Source organism: Choristoneura fumiferana, chromosome 2, assembly GCF_025370935.1.
Source record: "Choristoneura fumiferana chromosome 2, NRCan_CFum_1, whole genome shotgun sequence".
Lineage (NCBI taxonomy): Eukaryota > Metazoa > Arthropoda > Insecta > Lepidoptera > Tortricidae > Choristoneura > Choristoneura fumiferana.
The window spans coordinates 14877823-14902434 of record NC_133473.1 but is presented as its reverse complement, the minus strand read 5'-3'; the positions used below and the strand labels follow the sequence as shown (position 1 = coordinate 14902434).

The following is a 24612-nucleotide window of genomic DNA, read 5'->3' as shown; positions in this document are numbered from 1 at the left end:
AACAGTTACAACATGAAGGAATTTAGCTCCACGTAAGTGTTTGTGTCAATTTAAATTATGTTTTTTTTGTAATATTTTATGTATGTTAATGCTTAAAAAATTAAATTATTATTTTTGACTTTAATGAGCTAAATATTATTAGTAGTATTAGTATTTTACTGAGCTGTTGATGATACGATTAGAGTAATGGGTGAATTATATCTGTTAAATTAGAATAAAACTTAAAAATTATACTTATTATTTAATTTTTACACATAAAAGTAGCACAAAATATATATAAAGTTAATAAATAGGGTTAAATTTTATAAAAGCCGGCCAAGTGCGAGTCGGATTCGCGGTCCGAGGATCCCGTACAAATTTGAAAATAGGTAGGTCAATATAATAATATACGCTATAAACGAGTGTGTCTATAATAATTCACAATTGGTGAGCCCTTGCCTGAGCATACATAATTATATAATATTGGTTGAGTTGTAGCAACAAATATACATATCCTGTTTAAATTTCAGTTGTTTATCTAATACGGTTTGACAGTGCAGTGACATTAACAAGTTCCGTTTGTAACCCGTCGAATAGGGAACCCTAAACCGTAAATAAAATTGTATCGTGTTCACATTATTATAAATTTTGTTTGTACTAAAAATAAAACAACGTTGTAAATAGTATGATAACAATATTGCAAGTCTATAAAGTCACATCCGAAGTTATTATTAGTTTGCTGAAAATCATAGAGGAAGTAAGGAACAGAGTGGAAATAAATAGTTTGAAAAAAAAAACTCGTAAATGCTGCACTCTGATTGGCAGGCCTTAGGTGAAGCATTAAACTACAATGAGACGAGCGGATTATCAATATGACTAGCAAATGTTTAGTCATGGTGTGGCAGCTTCTACTTTACATGATATGAAATAAAGCCTTTTCCCGCCGTCTGTGCCTCAGCATCTTTGTATGCATTAATGTATTTGTCCTCCTTGTATCGTATTCCTCAGTAATGAGGGTCGTGACCTCCCTTCTGCATCATTTTCTCTCGCACGAACTATTTCTATCTATTTGTGTTATAGATGAAGAGCTGTTGACATTAAGCTATTGTAACTTACGAATGGGTCAGGTAAGTACAGTCACCAGCATTAATATCTGCCACAGCGGAGCGTGCAAAAATATCTGACACGTCCTTCCAGCCCTAGAAATAGAGTCGTATCAGATATTTATGCACGCTTGTTGTATCAGATATTGGTGCTGGTGACTGTACACTAAAAAGAGAAAAAAAACCTATAACAAACACTTTAACCAACCACAAAAAACCATGAAAATAATTTTCTGTCAGTTTTGTCGGTGTTCATACAAGCTAGCAGATGTTTACCTATATATAGTCATCTAGCTTACCTACATAGGTAGGTACTATTACTGGCTATCGTTTTTTCTGGCTCTTTCTAAGGCACCGACTTCAAACTATGTAGTACAAAATTATTTACGTAGTGTTTTTTGTAGTCGATAAAACAAAATGAGTTTTTTAAAGGCTTTAGACACCATAATATTAGTTATCTTAATGTCGTGGACCGATATCCTTAAGTCAGCTATTCAAATACTGGAGATACTTAAATCAGCTTTATTGTAAGGCATTGATAAATAATGAATACGGGGTCTTTATGAAGAAACCAAGAAGTCAGTGATTCTCATATAATCCCAAAGTTACAAACGTACTGCAAATGTGGTACAAAGTTAACATAATCATACTCGTTAACAGATACATGAGTATATTTCGGTTGATTTCCATTCAAATAATAACATGCCCACATTATTCTTGGTATTTAGTATAATACTAAAACAATTTGTGCAGTTCATTGTAATGGAAATAAATATAAGTACCTGGGCGACTGAGCTTTGCTCGTGCTAAAACTCGACAATAAACGTTTTCCCAGAGACAGGACCAAGCTAGATCGATTTTTCATCCCCGAAAACCCCTACACCAAATTTCATCGAAATTGTTGGAGCCCTTTTAAATGTACTCGTATTACTCGTAGATAGATGACTACTGAAAAATATTTCCGAACACCAGTCTTTTAACCATAAAAAGGTATTTCTCATAATTTCATTTGTCATAGTAGTTAACGGCCATAACCTTTCTTTGCCATAATGTAATGAAATCAAATAATATTAAATGCTAAAACTCTTGAGTATTACTTATAGTATCCTATATTAATTTTATAAACTTTCGTATGCATTTATAAAATTAGTATAGGATACTACGAGTACACGAGTATAAGTAATAATACTTAATAAAATTAGTACTTCATCACGTCTAAACCATTGAACCGATTTAGATGAAATTCGGTATACAGATAGTTTTCATCCCGGAGAAGGACATAGGATAGTTTTCATTCCCGGAAAATTACATTGTTGCGATAAACGAATTCTACGCGGACGGAGTTGCGGGTAACGGCTAGTTTTATTAGTATATTTTGAGAATCGTTAGGAGCTGGAAGAAGCTTTTATGATTTTAGAACTTCTGAGGAGTTCGCGTTCATCTCGGCCTATAAACGTCCAATGCCAAGCACAGGTCTCCTGTCGGAATGAGAGGGCTTGGGCCGTAGTTCCCACGCGGGCCCAGTGCGGATTGGGAACTTCACACACAGCATTGAATTTCTTACCACGTGTGTACTTACATCATAATGATTTCCTTCACCGTAAAGTTCATGATAAATTTCAAACGTCATGAATGTCGCATATAAATTTGTTAAAATTCAAAGGTGTCGGCACAGGTCAAACCAATACAATTTTTTTTTTTTCACCCACCGGTTTAGATTTTAGAGGGGGGGGGGACGCTTGAAAATTTGCACATTAAAGTTGAATATTTCGCAAACAAATCGCTGAATCTAAAAATCGTCTTAGCAAACCCCTAATGGTTTTAAAAGACCATCCAACGACACCCCACACTTCATCGCCCCCACTTTACGTCTATGGGAGGTACCCCAAAAAAATTTTTTTTAGTTTTTTGTACCATTTTGTCGGCATAATTTACATATATACTCGTATCCGTGCAAAATTACAGCTTTCTAGCATTGATAGTTCCTGAGCAAAGCCGCGGACGGACGGACGGACAGACAGACAGACAGACAGACAGACATGGCGAAACTATAAGGGTTCCGTTTTTGCCATTTTGGCTCCGGAACCCTAAAAAACGGAACCCTTATAGGATCCTTTTTGTCCGTCTGTCTATCTGTCAAGACCCTTTTTCTCGGGAACGCGTGGAGGTATCAAGCTGAAATTTATATCAAATACTATGGTCTACTGTCCCTTGGAGCTGAGAAAAAATCAAACTTCTAAGCCAACGCAATCAAAAGATGCAGCCGTTTATGCTTCAAATTTCCGCAAATTTTCGAAACTCGCAACGGAATCAAAACCTACAGGGTACTTCCCGTGAACTCAGAATTTTGTAATGTTATGGACCTCCGTTGCATCCGCATGTTTTAAACGAACCCAGACCAGAATCAGTCCAGTCATGTCCACTTTTGCGCCGGGAATGGAAAAGGGCTAAAATAATTATGTTTGTCTAGTTGATTATTGGTTAAAACGTAACTAATGGTCTTTATTTAAATTTCAAAACATCTAATTTACGTTTGTAATATTTTTTTAATTTTTATGAACAAAATGGTGCTGTAAACCCAATTTATTGACCTTTTATTTATATATGCCCTGCATACCGCTATATGAAACTATTCGCAGCGCACGTAGGCGGCAGTCTGGCTCTGGCGCCAGAGTTGTGCAACTTTTCTATAGTTTCACGCTTCTGTGACAATTGAGCCTTGAAAAAGTTTGAAAACAAATGAAAACACGTGACACACTTGTTTTCGTATCGGCTGGAGAAACGCTCCGTTCCGAGCGCCAAAGAAGGCCTATACCACTACCATGAGTTTTTTACTCGATAGCGACGGCGTAAATTATTTGTAGAGGCGCTGTACAATTCTCTATACAAATAATTTACGCCGTTGCTGTCGAGTACGATCACTGTAAACTCATGGTAGTGGTGCTGGGCAGAAATTAGAAAATGTTGTTATTTGTTTTATCACGTATCTACTTATACCACTTGTACACATCTAGTTGTTGCGTAGCAGAAGGGTAGACAAACTAACGTTTTTCATAAATAACTAGTGCCTATGGGCAATGTAATTACTACTTTTCCAGATACTTTACAAAAGTACCTAGTATTTGTTTTGTTTTATTTTTAAAACAAGCTGTTTTTCATACGGCAATTTTTATTGACTGTATTAACAGTCACTCTGAATTCTTATTAGACTAGAACTGGCATAATAATCCAGAGTGAATGGAATACGGCTTGCAAGATTTGACCCTAACACAGTGCGATGCTGTTAATCTACAAACTATTCAAGTTCGTGAAAACTGATAAGATTTATTTCGCCAGTCTGTCTTATCACTGTTCACTGATCCAAGTAGCTTAAAATTAATTTTTCAACTACAACAGTGATACAATGACGAGTGATAAATGCGGTCTAAAGAGCACATGCACATACCGGACATATAATTATTTAGCCTCATGACAGCGACAGGGTAATAAATAGGTCGATAATTGAAATCGTTTCCAACGCCAACTTTTGACTAAACTACGGAGTTATTTGATACAATGTATCTGTAATGAATTTAAGGGTTTATAGTTAGATACGTTTATTCACTAGCTGCAACTTTTGTACTTTGAGCTTAAAATTGTAAAGAGATATTAGGACCAAATATAGCAGATTGTTGCACTAAGCAGAAAGTTATTTATTATTGCACCGAGTGCCGATTTGGAGCCCGCGCGTTAGCGAGGGCTTTTTTTAAAAGCACGAGGTTAATATAAATTACTTAATGCGAGGTGCATAATCTGCTTTTCTTTCAACTATTACAGGAATAGTAGACGAAAAAAAACTCATGCTAAACAGTTAATAGGAAAGAAATGTCACTAGCACTCGATGATTCCATTTTTGTAAGTTTACATTTGCACTTTCAAAAAATGTCCACGGAAAATTCGCAAGGTTCCCGCCAATTTGTTATTTTTTTTATTTATTACTTTTTTTGACAGAGTTAGTAGCAATTCAAATTTCGAATGGGCGCCAGGTTGGCCAACCAAACACACAAAGTTGTTTTTAAGTTGGATTGGTAGCAACATTTTTTTGTACGCAATCTATCAAATTTCATAAGACCGTCAGTCAGGTTGAGCAACAGTCAGGTTGTGTTACCTCTTTGGTGATGCAATTAAAAAAAATCTAAAACAATGCCAGGATTTTCATACATTTTTTCTGCTCTAGAGCAGAAAAGTCCCGCTTTATGCTGGGTATTTAGTGTGGTTATGATGAATTAAAGCATAGTTGGAAGAAAAAATGTTTACTCTGTATATGGACGATCGTGATTATTTATCTTCAAGTGACATGAATAACTTGTTCGTATATTTATCCGACAGAGTAAAGCCTACGTTTTATACAAAATCTAGCTTCCTCATTCATAAATCCTAACTGGCCGGTTGCTTTAATATAAAATTAAGGTCCTGTGAAGATTAGATTAACTTTAAAAGGCAAGTTCTTACCACAGAATGACTTTATCCCGTCTGAGATGATGTCGCAAATGACCTGTTGTATGTAGTACCCAGTGTCCAGAATTGATATGGGACTTCAGTAATTTTTCGAATATGGAACGTCGACTTATCTATATCGGCGGCCGATCGTAAAATCCGCCAGATCAGGAAATTCCTAGGCATATCTTTCATAATTGGCCAGGCATATCACGATGCGCCTGAGAAACAATACAGCAGATCGATTAGAGCAGCACAATCGTCGATATTCCTAGCTCTATACTTACCGGGCACATCGTGATATGGTAGGTACGACGAGCGAAGCGAATTCATGATCTACCCTTTCCCTTAGCCAATTCATGAAATGGCGCCATTTCACGATATGCCTAGGAATTTCGTGATATATGGCGGATTTCACGATCGGCCGCCGACATCTACATGGAGTCGTTACTATTACATAGAAACAGGTCATCTTCTTAAGTTTTTTATATACCTATATATCGCTGGTAGATGCAACGAAACAAAAATCGGTATCTAATGGCTGTCTATATTCCTTGCAAATGTCCTTCTGGCATATAATTTTTACAATTATGACATATCCAATAAAATTAATTTATGTACTCTTCCGTCAATATCACGTGTGACAGACGTGCAGCCTCTTATCTTTTGCTAAGCGTTTAAATGCTCAACAAATAATACAGAGTTAAGGTATTATAGTACTTAACCTAATAAAAAACTACGCATTGACAATCGTATTAATTTTAGTTTTATTTAATTACTTAAGTTATTAAGAGGCTATTGAGATTTCTCAGACGAGTAGATACCTAACGAAAATTTAAGGCATATTTTAACATGAGTGATACTTACATTATAATATCTTTTGGTGGCACAATCTCGACAGCTTAGGAGACCCACTTGCTCGTTTGCCATCCAGTCGAATAAAAATAAAAACACGTCCTACACAGATTTTTCCTCATGGTACGGCCACACATATCGCGATAACGCGATTAATCAACATATGTGGCCAAATATTTTGGCTATTCGGGCAAAGCCGCCAGCCACTTCGCTTCTGCGCACTCAAAGTCAAAAAGTCAACATACCTATCTATATACAATGTCAAAAAAATCTACCACCCACTGGTAATCTCGCGCACATGGGATAAATAATTATTGATTTAAGAAATTGTTAGACTTTGTCTTCTAAGCTTCATCATGTCAGCCGAAAGACGTCCTGGTCACGTGGACGTGCTGGACATAGGCCTCCCCCAAGGCTCTCCACTCAGACCGGTCTTGTGCTTTCCGCATCCACCGCGATCCTGCGATCTTAACCAGGTCTTCGCTCCATCTTGTTGGTGTCTTGTTGGATCTTCTAAGCTTGTCAGTAAATAATAATTGAGCATAACAGTAGTAATTAAGGGGTAGGTGTTAACATCGTCCCGAGTAACATCGATGTTAAGGATAGTTAGAATTGCCTAACAGACAGTCGCAATGGCACCTAAATAATCAGAGAGAAAATGTATTTTTAGTCATTATAACACACCAGACAAGTAGTGAATATTAAATTATACAATCAATGTCAACTAAAATAAAAATACACAAAATAAAATCAACAATCAATTAAAACAACATGCAAGTCTTAATATTAATATCCTCATGCTTCGTCAAATTATTAAAAAATAAAATATAGAAATAACACATAGATACATCCGCAACAAGCCCCGTCAAACCTTATAAACTATACATATAAACAAAAAAACATAACAAATTTTAACATATACAATCCCCGCCCAGTGTTCTGCCCGACCCAAAGGTCCCCAGTACACCCGCGGCGTTGCCCCGCTGAATAGCAATGGAGACCTGCTGAACTAACCAGGACTCTGAGCGGGGTCGTAGCCCTTCTCGCTCAAACGTCGCCCCAGCTCCTTAAAAAGGTCAAGGGCCTCATCGCCCCAGGGTCCAGCCGTTTCCACAGCGACTGGCACGAAATCGTAGGTGGACTTCAAGGCGGAAAAAAAAACAAAATAATTAATAATTAACATTGAATTAATAAACTCATTATTTGTATTTGTTAGAGTAAAATTGTAGCGCCAGAAGCATTATTCATACAAAGTAGGTAATCCATTACAAGCATACTTAGAACATTAAAACAGATCTTAAATTTATATTGTTGTAGTGTCGTCATGGACATGACTTACTACTTTCGGAATGTCTTGTAATATAGTTCGTTTCTTTCAAGACATAAAAATTATCACGATCGAAAGATGTACAACCTATTGAAATATTGTCATTCAGTAGGTATCTAGTACTAGGTAGGTACCACTTATTACTTCTATCATTTTATGAATTTGTCCTATTTATGATAACATCATGAAATTTATTACTAAAATATATTGTGAAATTTATCCGCAGAGAAACATTATTTATTGGATTTAATACTATGAAATACAAATTTGTTTTTTTCTAGCTTTAATATCTGTTAGGGTGTATCAGGGAATGGAGATCTAGACAAAGCTAGGACAAAATTACATTATCTAATGCAAGATTTAAATCAGATTTTTAAAGCCGTTTATATAAGCCGTATATTTAGTAGGTGCACGTATTTTCTCGAAAACAGCTTTAAAAATCTGAATTAAATCTTTTCATGTTAAATCTTTTAGTGTTTTTTTCATGTACTTATGTATAAACATACATGAAAAAATCATTCGCATGACAGCAATCAATGAATGAAAATCTTATTTAAAAAAATATTTTTTTTTTCAGGGCAGTAATAACGGAAAATGGAGTGTACTCGTCGACGAAATCAATCAACACAATTAACACAAAATATAAAGAGAAAAATGATCTGGAAAGTAACGAATACGACCCCTTCAAGAACAGGAAATTGGAACACCCGAATTCGTAAGTTACATTTTGTAATAGGTACTAAGTAAAGTGCACTATTATCTAGGGATAAAACTGCAGCTTGGATTATTCGATTTGGTTACAAATAGGGTAAGTAAAAAAAATGGCTTCGTGGATTCCAATTAACTACATATAAACGGGTTTACTAACAGTGTAACTACTTAAGTGGATAAACCCTTAAGAGCATTCGGTTCGTTAACTTAACTAAGGAAAATAAGTTGATCAAGAGGCGATAACGGCTATTAGATTAATCAATTTTCCTTGTATGAGATCATCTGCTATGAATCTTTAGGAATCACCTTACCTATACATATCCAGTGAAATATACGCATTAAAAAACAGGTAAGATTTAGCTCAAACTACTTATCTATACCAAGGCTCTTCTGTGCCTATTTTAGTAAATGGTTTTTAGTTAATAAATTGAAAACATGTGGCGGAAATATGATAAATCTGTTTTTTGCAGTAAACTAAAAATACCCAAAAATTATTTCAGGTTTGTTTCATTCATTTTACTATACTTAGGTAACACTTGGTAGACATTTTCAAAATGTTCCGATTTATAAAAACGCTTAAAAACTCTTTAGATTCAATATACAGGATGGCCCATTTATATCGGTCAGTATGGGAAAGTCTGAAACTATACGACATACGAAAATTTCTTCTTAGAAACAATGACATCGATTTTAATAACAAGAAAAACTGCATTCATGCATTTAAAAAAAAACCTGTACTCAGCTCGGGATTCGGGAATCGAACCCGGTTGTTTTGAAAAAAAAAAACTTACACTATTTCTATTTAGATATCGATTGTGTACGTCTTAAGAAGTAAATGTCCATAAAACATTATTTAAATGAATAAAATGCATTGTTTTCACATACTTTAATTTATTTTAGTAGGTGTTCGAAGTTTTTTTTTTTTTCAAAACAACCGGGTTCGCTTCCCGAGCTGAGTACAGGTTTTTTTTTAAATGCATGAATGCAGTTTTTCTTGTTATTAAAATCGATCTCATGGTTCCTAAGAAGAAATTTTCGTATGTCTTATAGTTTCAGACTTTCCCATACTGACCGATATAAATGGGCCACCCTGTAGTCACATAACATTCATTTAAGTAAAGGCAGCACCAAATAAATCTTTGTTCAACTTCATTGTCCTCATCAATATTATCAATATCAGCCCGAACAGAAAGAAAGAAAGAAAGAAAGAAACATCGCTATAAGTACCGTTGGCGCTTTGTTTGCACTGATATTTTATTGTAATGGTAATGGATTATTCGGAACTCATTCTTTTTTGCACGAACTATGAATCCATCCATGCCACGTCTATAGCACAGAGTACTTTTTTTCTTTTTTTAATGCCACGTCAATAATTGTATTATTGGCAAAGGCAATAGGCCTATACAGACGTGCATATTATTCTCTTTTTTCTTTTATTTATATTTTGTGTAGTTAAGGTATATTTTTATGTTGTAAATTACTAGTTTTGTGTATTGTAAAAAATTGTTTTAGTTGTCGAGTTCACTGCTGTTGTGTTCTTTTAACACTTAAATGGTTCCAACGGAAGACCAGCGTCGGCCGCAAGGTTGACATCATGCTGAGTTGGGACCATTTCGTGACAAAATTTATTTCCTTTTTCTTTTTCTTTTATTTGTAAAAATGTCACGAATAAATGTTTTTCTTTCTTTAATATCAGCCCGAATACGCGCCGCGTTTACCCTTATTTTTAACAGACTTCAAAAAAGGTGGAGGTTCTCTATTACAATGTTCGTATTTTTTTTTATGTATGTTCGCCGATTACTCAGTCAACTGTGGACCGATTTTCAAATTTTTTTTTTTATTCGAAAGGGTACTTTTCTACGGTGGTCTCATTGTCATCAAATCAAGATCTGATGATGGAATCTTAGGGAAATCGAGGGCAAACCTCAAATTTTATAGGCACACCTATGGCGATTTCGGCATTTTTAGCATTAAGATAAGCATTCACATTCAGAAAGTATCATTTGGTAAACTGGACCTGATGAAGACCGTAGATAACCAATGCAACTCGTCAAAGCTAAGTAATGCTCGCTCGTCATGAGACAAACCGAAACGATCATGATTAACATACCTAGATAAGCGACTAAGAAGGAGCTTTAAGTTAATGATTTTTTCGAACTGATCTGATGCTGAAGCCGGAAGGTAGGCAACGGAACTCTGTTATAAAACAACGGAACTAAGCCGTGTTGGGGCTTCATGGAATCGTTGTGAGATGTAGGTACTTTGGCTACAAATCACTTAAAAGTGAGAAATAAAGAAAAATTTTAACAAAAAAGTTATACCGACTCCAAAAAAATAAAAAAATAACTAAAAATGGAACTGACCACAAAACCCTTGAAAATATTTTTCTAGGTAGGTACCTACTAGCTCGAAGTCAGTCACTCAGCACGACCCAGCAGGATCGATTGAAACCCATAGTATGTAGGTGAGGTAGACGACTATTGTTCCATTCCTGCTGGCTCGTGCTGAGGCACCGACTTCGAGCTAGTAGGTACCTACGTAGAAAAATATTTTCAAGGGTTTTCTTTTTGATGAAATGATGGACGGGATGTTCTTGATGGGATTTAAATCCAGTAAACCATTTAAAACTACTAACATCACCCTATTCTCTAAGAAATAATCTTTAATGGAAACCTCTGTATAGGCAAACAGTATTTTTATTCGACCGATAAGTTTATAAGGTAAATAAAAACTAATAATTCTTAAAATTCATACAGAAACTTACCATTTCAGGGACGTGCGATCATTCGCCAATCTCCTGAAGTCTTCATTAGGGTCTGGCATCCTTGCCATGCCAGCTGCATTCAAGAACTCCGGTACCATTGTTGGCATATTTGGAACCATTATCCTGGGCTACATTTGCACGCATTGCGTTTTTTTACTGGTAAATATTTAAATATTCAAGGTCAACTAGATCGCCCCTGTAAAAACTAAATAGGAGTACTGCTTAGTGAAATGTTCCATGAGCATGCAATTTGTATTGTTTATATTTAGTTAGTTTTGCTTTTATTGTAAATCAACCACGTTTTATATCGTTTCTTTTGATCGCTAAGAAAATTCTTCTTTTTTATCTACCGCATCGCATAGCATCGTTCAGAAAATATTCCGGCTAGATATAGTAGGAAAGGTAGATACAGTCGAGCTCTCTTATACTTCTAGCAACATTTGTATCAGAAATATGTGAAACATGACTGTCGTTAATAGCATAGAGAAGCATCGGGAATCGAAATACGACGGCACTCGAATAATTGTCAATAAATTATTATATTACGTGAGTGACGTTTTCATATCCATTAACATGGAACTTTATTATTTAACTTTATGATGGGTACTAGCTTCAGATTGAGAGACCACGATAAATAATGAACTTTATCGATAAAATACGATGGAAGACCAAGGCACTTCGTCGGGTGACAAGCAAAAGTAACTAACTACGTTCACTAATTGAAGTCGATAATCAACCATATTATATAGTACTCCTTGAACATGATTGATTTTCCATAAAATATTTTTTTGCATTCAGTGAATTTTGCTTGTCACCCGACCGACTGTACTCCTGCTTTTTAGGAGTATTTTAAAGGAACGTTTTATTTTTCCAGGTTAAAACTTCACAAGAAGTGTCCAGGGTAACTAAAGTCCCGTCCTTGGGGTATGCTGAGACAGTTGAGGCAGTTTTCAAAACAGGCCCCACACCTTTGAGAAGATATTCCAAATTTTCGAGGTAGGTAAGCTTGAAAGTTTCATGGACATTGTGTTTACAATACCTACTCAAAATAACATACTAGTGCATAAGTACTAAAATGTGTCTGTTAGTGATCGATTAGCGGGTGTATTAAGTGTAGGTTCGGCGTGACTTACGTGTGACGTCACGTTTAAGTATGCCTTTCTCTGTCTAATCTTAAATTTAAAACCTTTTCACTTCTCATGCTCTTAAAATGTTACTTTAGAGTCTGCATATCGGGACTAAAGCTCCTTTTTATTTTCTATGGATTAAAGTATTTTTTTTTAAATTTACGTTGGAAACCCTTAAACAGCTAACACGGTGTTTATGAATGGAGGATTTTTAGGGCGTGGAAATAACCGCAAAGTGACAACAGTGCAAAAATATTTAAAAAAAAACACGATTTAATTTCGTGAAACACAATTAATGATTACGAGTATAAATCTTTTCGTTTATATTAAGGATTAGATAGGAAAGCAGCTATTTGAATTATGAACAGATGGCCTGTCCATTTGTCGAGCGTACGTTTTTAAAAAGTAATATTGTAATTTTGAACAGTACATTGTTTTTTTCCGCGCATTTAAAGTGATATAGATGCAAAGTGAATAGTAGATTTAACGCGAGACTAAACAACCATAATGCCACTCGAACTATAGCCACCCTCGCTCTGCTCGGGTGGCTAAACATCTCGTATCGTTATGTCTTGTTTTAGTCCCTTGTTAAACAATCTACTATTATGCCTCTGTTTTAAGTAAAGGTAGCTCAAAAATTGTTTTTCCGTTCAATAACACGCAATGACGAGTTTTGATCTATAAAATAAACAAAAAACATTCGAATGTCGTTATATCATATCCCATTCATGATTTAGAACTGAAACTATTTACGACTTACTATTGATAGTCAAGGTTTCGATAAATCTTTGTTGTTTCAATAAATCACGAGAATTGATTGTAATTGAACTCGTGATTTATAAATCAGGTCATAATATTGAAGCGGGATATTTAATTATTATTTAGAAGGTATTCTGTACATTTATTTAGATTAGAAAATCTAGAAAAACGTGTCGATCGAATCTTTTTGGTCTAGACAAGTCAACATTTGACTCCCGAGCGCAAGTACCATACATATATTACGTAGTTATATGTTATTTTCTATTTAGCCAGTACCACAGCAACATATTGGAGGAGTCCAAAGAGTTGCACCACTTTGCATGGTAGTTAACCATACAAAAAGAGTGACTGGAAAAATTTCCGTGTACCTACCAGGCTTGTGATCCTATAACCTTGTCCGCGGATTCATCTCGTTTTCTCTGTTCATTGCGTATGCTGTTTGATAAGCATTGCGCAGTAGGCATATCGGCCGGTCAATGTATAGAGAAAACGCTGATCGGTACAAGTCACATAATTATAGCCTTCGACAAGGACAAGCCGTTAGAGAATTGCACTACTAATTACACATGTAAAGTGTTTGTACATTAATTCGGAATCTTTTAGGTCATAGGTATTTTGATTCAAAATGTAGTCACACTTTTGACGCGTTACACTTTGAACATATAGATAGAGCAAACATAACAACTTTTTTAAGGGGTCATTATTTTTTATTTTTTGTTCGGTTAAACTAATCCAACTTTACTACCTGATAAAATACCTTGTTCCGGATTAATCCAAATCTACACTTCCACACTAATATTTTAAATGTGAAAGTAACTCTATCTGTCTTTTACCTGTACCACTACCATGAGTTTACAGTGACCGTACTATCGAGTACGTACGAGCACGTGTACGTGTACGTGTGTACGTGTCGAGTGCGTACGTATCGTGACGGCCTAAATTATTTGTATGGGGAATTGTACAGCGCCTCTACAAATAATTTACGCCGTCGCTATCGAGTACGGCCACTGTAAAGTCATGGTAGTGGTACTGTACCACCTCTACACGCTTTAACCGCGGAACCGATTTGGATGGAATTTGGTATGGAGATAGCTTGAAACCCTGAGAAGGATATAGGATTGTTCCTATCCCGGAAAGTTGCATAGTTATATCATTTTAGCGGTAAACTAATTATTAGGAGAGTTTTATTATAAAACATCTATGTACACTGTGCGAATTTGTGTCACGCGTTTGCTCTCAAACAAATTTCAGCGGGTCTCTCAGCCCACCTGGTCATTAGGAAGTGTCTAACGTTTCCTTCATATTTCAGGATATTTATAGACTGGGCGATGGCGTTCACTATACTGGGCGCCTGCGCTGTCTACGTGATACTGCTTGTGCAGTCAGTGAAACAGGTATTTGGAACAGTGACAAACTGACGGAGTACTGTACCTACGCGTAACTAAAATAAACTTAAGATAATGTTTTGCTGTATTCAACAAGTATGTTGTGATATGTTCCAGATAAAATCTTACTAGTATATGCTGTTAATTGTTCACATTTTTCAAAGTTTCACTGTTACGAGTATAAACAGCTATTTTGTAAACAAATTTCATGTCTTCCAATGGTTGGAAATTATAGATTGCATCTCGATCCCATGGGAATATCGAGATAAAAAGTAGCTTAGGTGTTATTCCAAACATTCAACTATGTACGTACAGTCGAATGCAAAAATATATACAAGGTGTTAATTAAATAATTGAAAACCAGAAAGTAGTTTGCTCAGAATCGAGAGTAGAATCGATAACACTTTGTTTTAAATTAGTTTGTGTTTTAAATCCCTTTTTTATTGTGCCCAGTCTAAACGTTACGACTACAATAGGCGCCAATTAAATATTTTAGCGAGGTACTATTTCGATAATTGAATGCTGGCCGTTTTTCTGTCAATGTGTCATTTTCTTCTAAAAACGTCAAAGCACAACTGACAAATAAAAAGTATAAGTGTAGAATACGGTATTTAACAACTCCTGATTTTGCCCTATCTTAATATTATTATGATTCGCGCTGTCATCGTTCATCCACCATTACCTCTCATATTTCGTTTTCTAGATTTTTTTTACCGTACAACGGCAAAAACTACTAGACACTGGCAAAATTGTCCTCCGATGGACAGAGCCATATTTTTTTAAAGAAACAACAACAACAATATTATTATGAAAATATAGATAAACAGATAGTGTTTAGCGAAGAGAAAATTTAAATTGGTTGAAAATTGGATTTATAGTGTTTTTTTGAAAAATCTATATACCCATCTTTTTCTCAAACGCTTTTCTCTATGCAGCAAGTATGGCGGTACTGGCGTGTGACGTCACATGCCAGTATGTCTTTCTCTGTCTAATCATGAATTTCAAACCTTTATAACTTTGTTATTTGTAAAGGTAGCTTGAAAATTGTTTCTCAATTTGATAACAGGCATTGTGCAGTTTTAATTTATAAGATATATACAATATAGTCAAAATACCGTATTAGAAAAGAAGTAGAATTACTGACTTAGAAAAACACACGAATATCTTTTAAAATAATGAAGTTATTCAAAAATAAATGCAATCAACTGATATAAAATGAAAAAATATTTTGGGGTGTGTGAGAATTTCAGTTGTTTAATTAAAACCTTGTATACAGCCGTAGCGTCAAATGTTTATATCGACCTTATGTTTAGTGGCATAAAGGTCGGTCTTGGTGCACCGTTGAGCCGTTTCAGCGCGAAGAAGTAAGAAACACGCAATGCAAAGAGGAAGGAGTTTACGCAATGCGTATTCATTTAAAAGCTTTCGCATGTACCTATATATAGTTTTCTTTTGTAGTTCTTAGTATTTAGTTAAAAAAATTGTGTGCATGAATGTTGAGTGCAATTGTAATTGTATTGTAGACACTGTAATTGTTTCCATTTATGTATGTTAATTTCCTCTGTGTTGTTTACAATATGTAATTGTACCGAATCAAATAAATAAATATTTTATAATGATATCTCATGTCCGACAAAGGCGACCCTTTAAGTTTGTTTATTATGTGCCCGAATTATTGCTGGCAAAGTCAAACTTTGTTTTAACGGTCGGTCCTATTACAGGGCGCGCAATGTAATTAACCACTCTCATTATTCGTGTAAGTGTAATAAGGTCGCTGGTGGGTCTTTATAATAAGGCGTTAGTCATGTCTAATATTAAGTAGGATTAGTTCAATTTTTCGATAACTCAATTTCTTTTTCAGGTTGTCGATCACTTCGCAGTAGATAACACTCTGACCGTGAACATGTACTGCGCGATGTTCCTAGTCCCGCTTCTGACCTTCACTCAGATCAAGAACCTCAAAAACCTGGCTCCGGCCTCAGGGTTCGCTAACCTTCTCCTGTTTGCTACCTTCCTCATCTGCCTCTATTACATCTGTATGGACTTCCCGGACCTGACAACTCTACCTAAGTCAGTTAATATCGGGCAACTGCCACTGTTCATCGGGTAAGTCCCCAGCATTTTTACACCAGCGATTAGTCTACTTTTATATCTCGAGGGCACGGGGTAAAGAAAATTGTTATTTTATTATTCGAGAGTTTCTACGGCCTCAATTTTCGCGGTCTCATTTTTTTATGAATGGGCTGTAGAATTTGATGATATTTTAGATTATTTTTTAGATCTTCTCATAGATGACCTCGAAACTGTAACAGAATCTTCTTCCATGTCAACAAAAATGTGCCCACCAGAATCAAAAAAATAAATGCTCGATTAATGAACCTTGGCCAGCTGGAATTTATTCCTCTGACACGACGTTTTTAAAATTAAACTTCGTGTTATTGTTCGCATTTTTATTTTAAGGTTCTACAAATCTATATACCTACTTGCTTAGTTATTAAATAAGGTACCTACAAGTATATGACCACACCATTTTATTTCTAGACACAGCTTCTAAAGTACATTTCCTGAATGCAAATGCCATCGCATTGCTGCATAGCGATGTTTTCAACGAACCTTTTTCCGTTCTGTTCTGTCAGAACAAGTTTCCAAATATAGAAGTACAGTCACCAGCTCCAATATCTGACACACCAAAGCGTACATAAATATCTGATGCGACGCTATTTCTAGGGCCAGTAGGACGTGTCAGATATTTTTGCACGCTCCGCTGGGACAGATATTAATGCAGGTGACTGTACCTAACATAATCGCGATCTATCGCGATATACATCCCGTGGAAAAATAACTTAAAACTATTAAATGAAACGTGACTACTATATTATACTATTATATTAAACGTGACTACTATATTTAACTTGCAATTATACCTGTAAGTAGATGTTTCCCGCGACTCCGTTTGCGAAGAATCCGTTTATCGCTATCCCGCGAAAACTGTGCATTGTTCCGGGATAAAAACTTTCCTATGTCGTTCCTAGGGTCTTAAGTAGGGTCTTAACCTATCTCATCACACTAAAATTTAATCTAAACCGGTTCAGCGGTTTAAACGTCGAGATGTAACAGCCAGACCGACGTAGGTACACAACTTTCGCAATTATAATTTTAAAAGTAAAGATCGTTCTTACAAAGCAATAGGATATTTTACACTAAATAAGTTGGCAATGGTAAATTAAACCAATTTTATAGCTAATATTATTATTTTTTAATCTAATAAGCTAACTTTATTTTACGTACACCTACTAGTGAGTAATATAGCGAGTTGTCGTTCTCATTGTAGCTTTTTTCTTAGGGTCTGGAGGCCTTGGGACAACAAAGGAGTGGAGGCCTAAAAATATTTCCCGAATAAAATGAATAGTATAATTAATTATGTTTATACAAATTACTATAGGTAAAGTTAAAACAGCGAAATAAAATATCAAAGGAAAAGTTGAGGAATTTGAAAAATAAATTTCTGGAGTCTCTATTGTGGGGGCCCCTCTTTTGTGGAGGCCCTGGGGCTGTAGCCCCGGATGCCCTCCCCTAAATCTGTTCTGCTGCTGCTGTGTTGTAAATGTGTTCTGTTATTTTCATGTGTTTTTATGTACAATAAAGAGTTTTACAATACAATACAAATCTGGCCTTAAGGGATTTGTTCAGCTGTGGACATCTTCCGGTTGGTTAATATATATATAGTATTTATACGGATGACTTCACAGAACCCACTTAACTGATCAATGTTCATTTCAGTACAGTGATTTTTGCCATGGAAGGAATTGGCGTGGTCCTCCCGGTCGAGAACACCATGGAGAAGCCAGAGCACTTCCTGGGATGCCCTGGGGTCCTGAACATCACCATGACAGTGGTAGTTCTCCTGTACACCATCATGGGCTTTCTGGGCTACGTCAAGTATGGGGACGACTCTCAGGGGAGCATCACACTGAATCTGCCGACGGCTGAAGTGTGAGTTTCATTTCTGTACCTTGCTTGGCAAGCCAAGGGCGAATCCAGCATCCAGCTTTATAGCCAGGGATGGCCATATGGTCAAATTTTAGTTAATTTTCACAAAAAAAAATTATGCCTGTTTATTGTAAAATAACATTAATCAAATAACAAAATCAATGAGTTTGGAAAAATATCTACTGTTGTCCTATATCCTCTCCAAGGCCCAGAGGGTTCATGACCCCCATGTCACCCCAACCCCTGCCCCCTCAGATCCGTCCTGGTGGTGGGCCTTACCGCTGAGCTTATATACATGTTACACATATGAGTGGCATCTGTGGCATTGAATTAAACCTTACTACCTTGCTCCTCCGCTAACCTAATTTATAATAGTTCAACCTGCCCACGGCTTCCTCCGCGTAGAATTTAATTTATTACATTATCTTTAGATATACTGAGGGAACTATGTAATTTTCCAGGATGAAAAATATTTTTATAGGTACCACATTAATACATCTATATTTTTACTAAATTTATTAAAGTAGGTACAATTCAATAAAAAACAAGATTAGTGTAGTGTAGTTAATTTGGACCAATTGGACCTCCGCAAAGTAAGACAAAGTAACTGCAATTCTAAACTCATTATAAAAGAGAGCACCTATATACCTACCTATACTACCTATACCTATTTTTCTTAAAAATGACCGTAAGTCTACATTATTCCTTACATATCAAAAGGCTAAGTGCGTTTATTGTCAGCGGGAAATTAAAAAGTTAAAAAGATTGCAGGCGCGCTAGCTCGACAATAATTTATTATTGTCGAGTCTCTAACTTTTTAAATTTATCCGAACGAGGGCAATGCACAGAAATCTTTAGTGTCCAGAGTAGGGAATAGTCTTGTGAGGGAAAAGTACGGGGCACAATTTCGGGCCAATGGCTCAGGAGTGCCTCAAGGAAGCAATCTAGGACCTTTATTGTTTTTATTATATATTAATGACCTCTCCCAGGCTATGTCACATAAGTGTGTACTTTTTGCAGACGACACAACCCTAATAGTAAAAGGAGCCGATAAAGAAACGTTCGAAACAAATATAAATAAAGCACTAGCTGACATCAATGATTGGACATGGATTCAGTTTGTTTTAAATTAGCGAGGTTTGTTTTCTTCCAAAGAAAACTTAAAAATTCTGTTTCCACCGGGGCAACTTTAACCGCCTATTATAGTCTCTTGCTGTGGGGGAACTCTGTAGACATCCATAGGGCATTCCTAATTCAAAATAGATGTTTACGTGCAGTGGGTGGTGCTCGGTTTGATGATAGCTGTATACCACTCTTTAAAAAGTTTAAAGTTCTACCCTTGGCCTGTATGAAGATCTTAAAAGCGTATCTATTTACTAAGGACCACCCAGAATACTTTAAAACAAATGGAAGATGGTTCGGAGGAGAGCTTCGCGCGCAATACAAAAATTTGTTGTATCAACCCCCTTGCCACTCTGACATCTGTAAGAGAAATGCCTGTCAACATGTGCATCGTGCTGTATAATAACCTTTCTGACGAGTTGAAGGTGTTGCATGGTAGATTATTTAAAGCAAGGCTGACTGAATGGCTACATGATCACTGCTTCTATAGTGTTAAGGACTTTTGGAATTTTAAATCATAATACCATTGTAATTTTAAATTTGCATGTTGATTTTGTATATCGACTGAATACTGTTCCTGATGATATCTACTCGTAAGATGCAAAGTTGCAAACGTATTCCAGCAAATAAAAAAAAGTGAAAACGACCATGTCAAGTATACAGCCAACTCAAATGGCTGCTATCAGTTATTTTGTTGGAACTCTAGACTTTTTTATTGGATCTGAAACAGCTTGCGGTGTTTTCGGAGGAAAAATACACCTGCTGTTTTTTAATGAAAAAAAGGCGGGAAAACATGAAAAATTTTATTGGAATAAAATTAAATGTCATAATATATTTTGTTGAGAAAATTTATGAATAAAATAAATTAATTTAATTCTCATACTCAGCCATCAATTGCCTACTTCCAGGCCACGACAATAATCTACTATTATCGACTAGATCTATTATGTGGACGTCCTCGTGGACGTCGGATTATATTTGAGGAGTTTCGTGAGGCAGACTCAATTCCCACTCTATTCAGTTCAAGTATAAATTATCTCAGTATAATAAGCCTCGAAAACCGTTCGCCAAAGATAAACTGATACTTAAATAGGTCAAAATTAATGAAGTTCAATTCCTCATTTCAGGCCTGCGCTAATGGCAAAGGTTTTTATCATCCTGGCAATCTTCTTTACATACACGCTGCAATTTTACGTGCCAATGGAGATAGTGTGGCGCAACACTAAGCAGCACGTCGGACAGAAGTACCATGATTTGGCGCAGAGAGTCATGCGAGCAGTGTTCACTATTCTGACAGGTATCTTATAATTGTAAAGGGTTTCTATTTAATTTATTTCTATTTGTGCGACAAAGATCGCAATGAAAGTGAGTGACGTTTGTACGAGGGCGCTTTATTTTATGTTTATTTACTTATTAAGTTATTATAATTGGATTTTGTTCATTAGTGCTTTAATCTCAAGATATAAACTAAAAACCGGCCATTGCGAGTCGGACTCGCGCACGAAGGGTTCCGTACCATTATCTTATACAACATTTTAGACATTAGCAAAAAACGGCAATAAATCAAGTTTGTTGCATGAGAGCCCCGATAAATATTTATTTCATTTTAATTTAATTATTTATTTTTAAAGTGATGTGATTATACAACTAAATAATTATTCTGGTAATATTTCAAGCGTCTACCTGTTGCCGTTATTAATAACAAGCAAAAAAAACGGCAAAAAAATCACGTTTGTTGTATGGGAGCCCCCCTTAAATATTTATTTTATGCTTTTTTCAATATTTTTTGTAACAGCGGCCACAATAAAACAATCTGTAAAAATTTCAAGTGTCTAACTATTACGGCTCAAGCGATAGAGCCCTGTGGCAGACCGACAGACAGACAGGGGAGTCTCAGTAATAGGGTTCCGTTGGCACCCTTTGGGTACAGAACCCTAAAACCACTAGCAAAAGATTCAAACAGCGACATTCACGGCGAACTTAAAAAAAAATTTTGCAAGATAGCCGCGTTAGTTCCGTTTTTTCCACGTTCATTTTTTTATCATACTGTTGTATATATTATATTTGTAGTTTGAGGAAGTTAATTACACACCATTGATTAACAAAAAAATCTTAAAATCTTTGACACTTTTACTTAACGTAAAGTTAACGGTTAATATTTATTGTAGCATGAGAGTGGCACGAGGTAGTACCGGGAAACTGCAATTCGTGGATGAGTAGAGTTAGGCAGTAGTAGACAGTAGTAGTAGAAGTAGAGTTAGAGGCATGTATAGTGCTTTTCTCCAATATTTAATGCGAGGAAATAAAGCAAAATCGTTATAATATTAAATTAAATGCTCAGGCACGGTTTTAAAAAGGTGCCCTTATACTTTCGCGTTTTGTGGTGTTTGTAGGTAGGTACTACAGTTCTTAAGTAGGTAGGTACGGATAGAAACCTCAGTAATCCCAACTTTATAATAATAAAATTATGCTCGTTTAGTGTGTACAAGTTACGATAAAAGATCACTATAAAAAACTAGTTAACACTTAACAAGCAATTAATTAAAAACTTAAAGTTCGTGCACTGGCATCTTTATGGAGGGACGGACATGCCTTACCATAGTCAAAGTCAAAGTCAAAATATCTTTATTCAATTTAGGGTAAAACAAGCACTTATGAATGTCAAAAAAAATCTATCACCGGTTCGGAAAACCTCTGTTGAGAAGAATCCGGCAAGAAACTCAACGAGGTATATTTTTTTAAACAGATTTACAATATTTTTAAATGATATCTATAACTACATCACAAGTATTTAACACAACTTTATTTTTAACACGTAGGTTCGCTATTTGAAGGGATCGCTATAATGCGGATTGGAATTATTTCCAAATATCCCTGTCCATGATATAATCATTAACTTTATAATACGCCTTAGATATGAATGTCTTCTTGACAATAGATCTGACATAAAGAGAACTATACCTAATCGATTTCTTTTTTTCTCTTGCAGTTATAGCGGCAGCGACGTTGCCTCGTCTAGAACAAGTCATTGGTCTAGAAGGGGCGTTCTTCTACGCTTTCCTGGGTCTCATAGCACCGTCTATATTGGACCTCATGTTCCACTGGGAAAGAGGTCTTGGTAAATTTGATTGGATTCTGATAAAGGACATTATACTTATCGTCTTCGGATCGTTTGTTTTGGTCTCAGGTGTTACTCAGAGTATCAGAGAGATTATTAGGACTAGCTAGTTAATAAAGTGGCTGTGTATTTTATTTTAAGTTCATTAGTTAGGTATACAATAAAGCAATGAGCTTCTACATACATCATTGCAATAAAGTAAGTTAATTTAAGCAAGGCTTACATAAAACATCAAGATTATAATATAATGTACTACGTAAGATATTACGTATTAACTATAATTATTACATTAACTCGGACTTAAAAAGAAAATGCGGGTAGCAAGAAAGTCATCATACATAAACTAAAAACAAAAATGATTTAAGGGCCCCATACACGGTACGATTCATCTGTACGATCCGTCGCTTCAGACCGATCGAAACGACGAATCGATAGTGTATTTCAAGATCGTTAACGATTTACTTCATCGAAGACGATGTCGGAGATCGCAACAAAATCCCATGCAATCATGAATATCGTAACGATGAATCGAAAGTATAATATGGCTCTTTACGATCAATCGTCACGATTTTCATCAGATCGATTGTACAGACGAATCGTACCGTATATATGGGGCCTTTAGGGTTGAAAATTGTATTCCGCAAAAAAAATGCAATAGTGACTTGAAATGTGTGTCCATTTCAAAGAAATGCATCGAGTAGGTAAGTATAGTATAAGTATTATACCTACTGCAGTCAAGTCAATAAGAGTATATAAGTACTCTTATGTAAACATGAATGTAGGCACTAACGCCGTACAGAACAGTGACTGCAATATGAAAATTAGAATATTAAACTTATTGCTATTGAAAAACGTGATAATTTTGTAAGTTGTTGTTATTGAAGATATAAATATTTTGAATACTAACTGTTTTTCTTTTGTCTACCTTTCTATTTTAACTAAGTTCAAAAAGGAGGAGAAGAGAAGGTGTTATTGGGATACTGATGGTTTAGTCTCATTTATCATGGGATGGAGAATTGTACAGCGCCTCTACAAATAATTTACGCCGTCGCTATCGAGTACGCTCACTGTAAACTCATGGTAGTGGTACTGAAGGTCAAGGGAAGACCTATTCGTACGGCAATACGGCCTCAGCAAGGCTAGGTACTACGAAACTCGAAGTTCGTGTCGTGCGGTCCCTCTGACACTTATACTATTTAATACGAGAGCGAGCGGGACGGCACGACACGAACTTCGAGTTTCGAATTTCGTAGTAGCCCTGCTTGTTGGTTAGGGAGGTCATTAAAGAAAAAAATAAAGATTTATCTTTTAAACGTTTAAAGAAAAATTACAATATCTTTTTTGAAGTCTGTGCCTGTGTAATTAAATATACAGTAGTAACTATGAAATTTTTCGGGACAGAGACTGTACTAAGTATGTCCATCCCGTGATCTTAAACTATCTTCATAACAAGTTTCATCTAAATCGCTTCAGTGGTTTAAGCGTGAGGTGGTATGGTAACAGACAATCACGTGGTTACATAGGTACTTTTACATCCTTAGGTACCTACTAATATTATAAATGTGGTCTGGATCGAAAATTGCAGATAGAGCCTCAAAGAGAATATAACCACTACGTTTTAATAGTCTGGCTAATGAAAGATGAACCTGCAAAACCGTGGCAAATTCAAAAAATTTGCAGATGGTATCACCAGGCATCACCACGGAATAATAATACTTAGTACAAGTACAGAAGCTTCTCTGCCGTACAAAAGTGACGATTAGGCATAAAATCGTGCCTACTTTATGCTTCTCTGACTATCACATAATCGCATGCCTATTGGAAAATAGTAAGGCAGTTGTCTCACCGTCAGCGAGGAAACGATTGGCTATCGACTATTTTCTCGCTCAAGAAACG

At 35.8% G+C, this 24612-nt stretch overlaps 1 protein-coding gene across 1 annotated transcript; it reads left to right on the top strand.

Moving 5' to 3' along the window:
- Positions 1 to 6: 6 nt before the first annotated feature.
- On the top strand, positions 7 to 23622 carry LOC141444514 (proton-coupled amino acid transporter-like protein pathetic). The gene is made up of 9 exons (XM_074110065.1): positions 7 to 32; positions 8318 to 8455; positions 11224 to 11374; positions 12090 to 12211; positions 14411 to 14495; positions 16348 to 16592; positions 18267 to 18479; positions 20726 to 20895; positions 22588 to 23622. The coding sequence occupies exons 1-9, from the start codon at positions 13 to 15 to the stop codon at positions 22824 to 22826; spliced, it is 1383 nt and encodes a 460-aa protein (XP_073966166.1). The 5' UTR covers positions 7 to 12; the 3' UTR covers positions 22827 to 23622.
- Positions 23623 to 24612: the final 990 nt, after the last annotated feature.

Excerpts from the sequence above, each read along its gene's own strand:
- LOC141444514 (XM_074110065.1), top strand. The coding sequence starts at position 13 with ATGAAGGAATTTAGCTCCAC. Across the intron at positions 12,212-14,410 it reads AGATATTCCAAATTTTCGAG|GATATTTATAGACTGGGCGA; the intron begins GTAGGTAAGCTT and ends TTCATATTTCAG. Across the intron at positions 16,593-18,266 it reads CAACTGCCACTGTTCATCGG|TACAGTGATTTTTGCCATGG; the intron begins GTAAGTCCCCAG and ends TGTTCATTTCAG.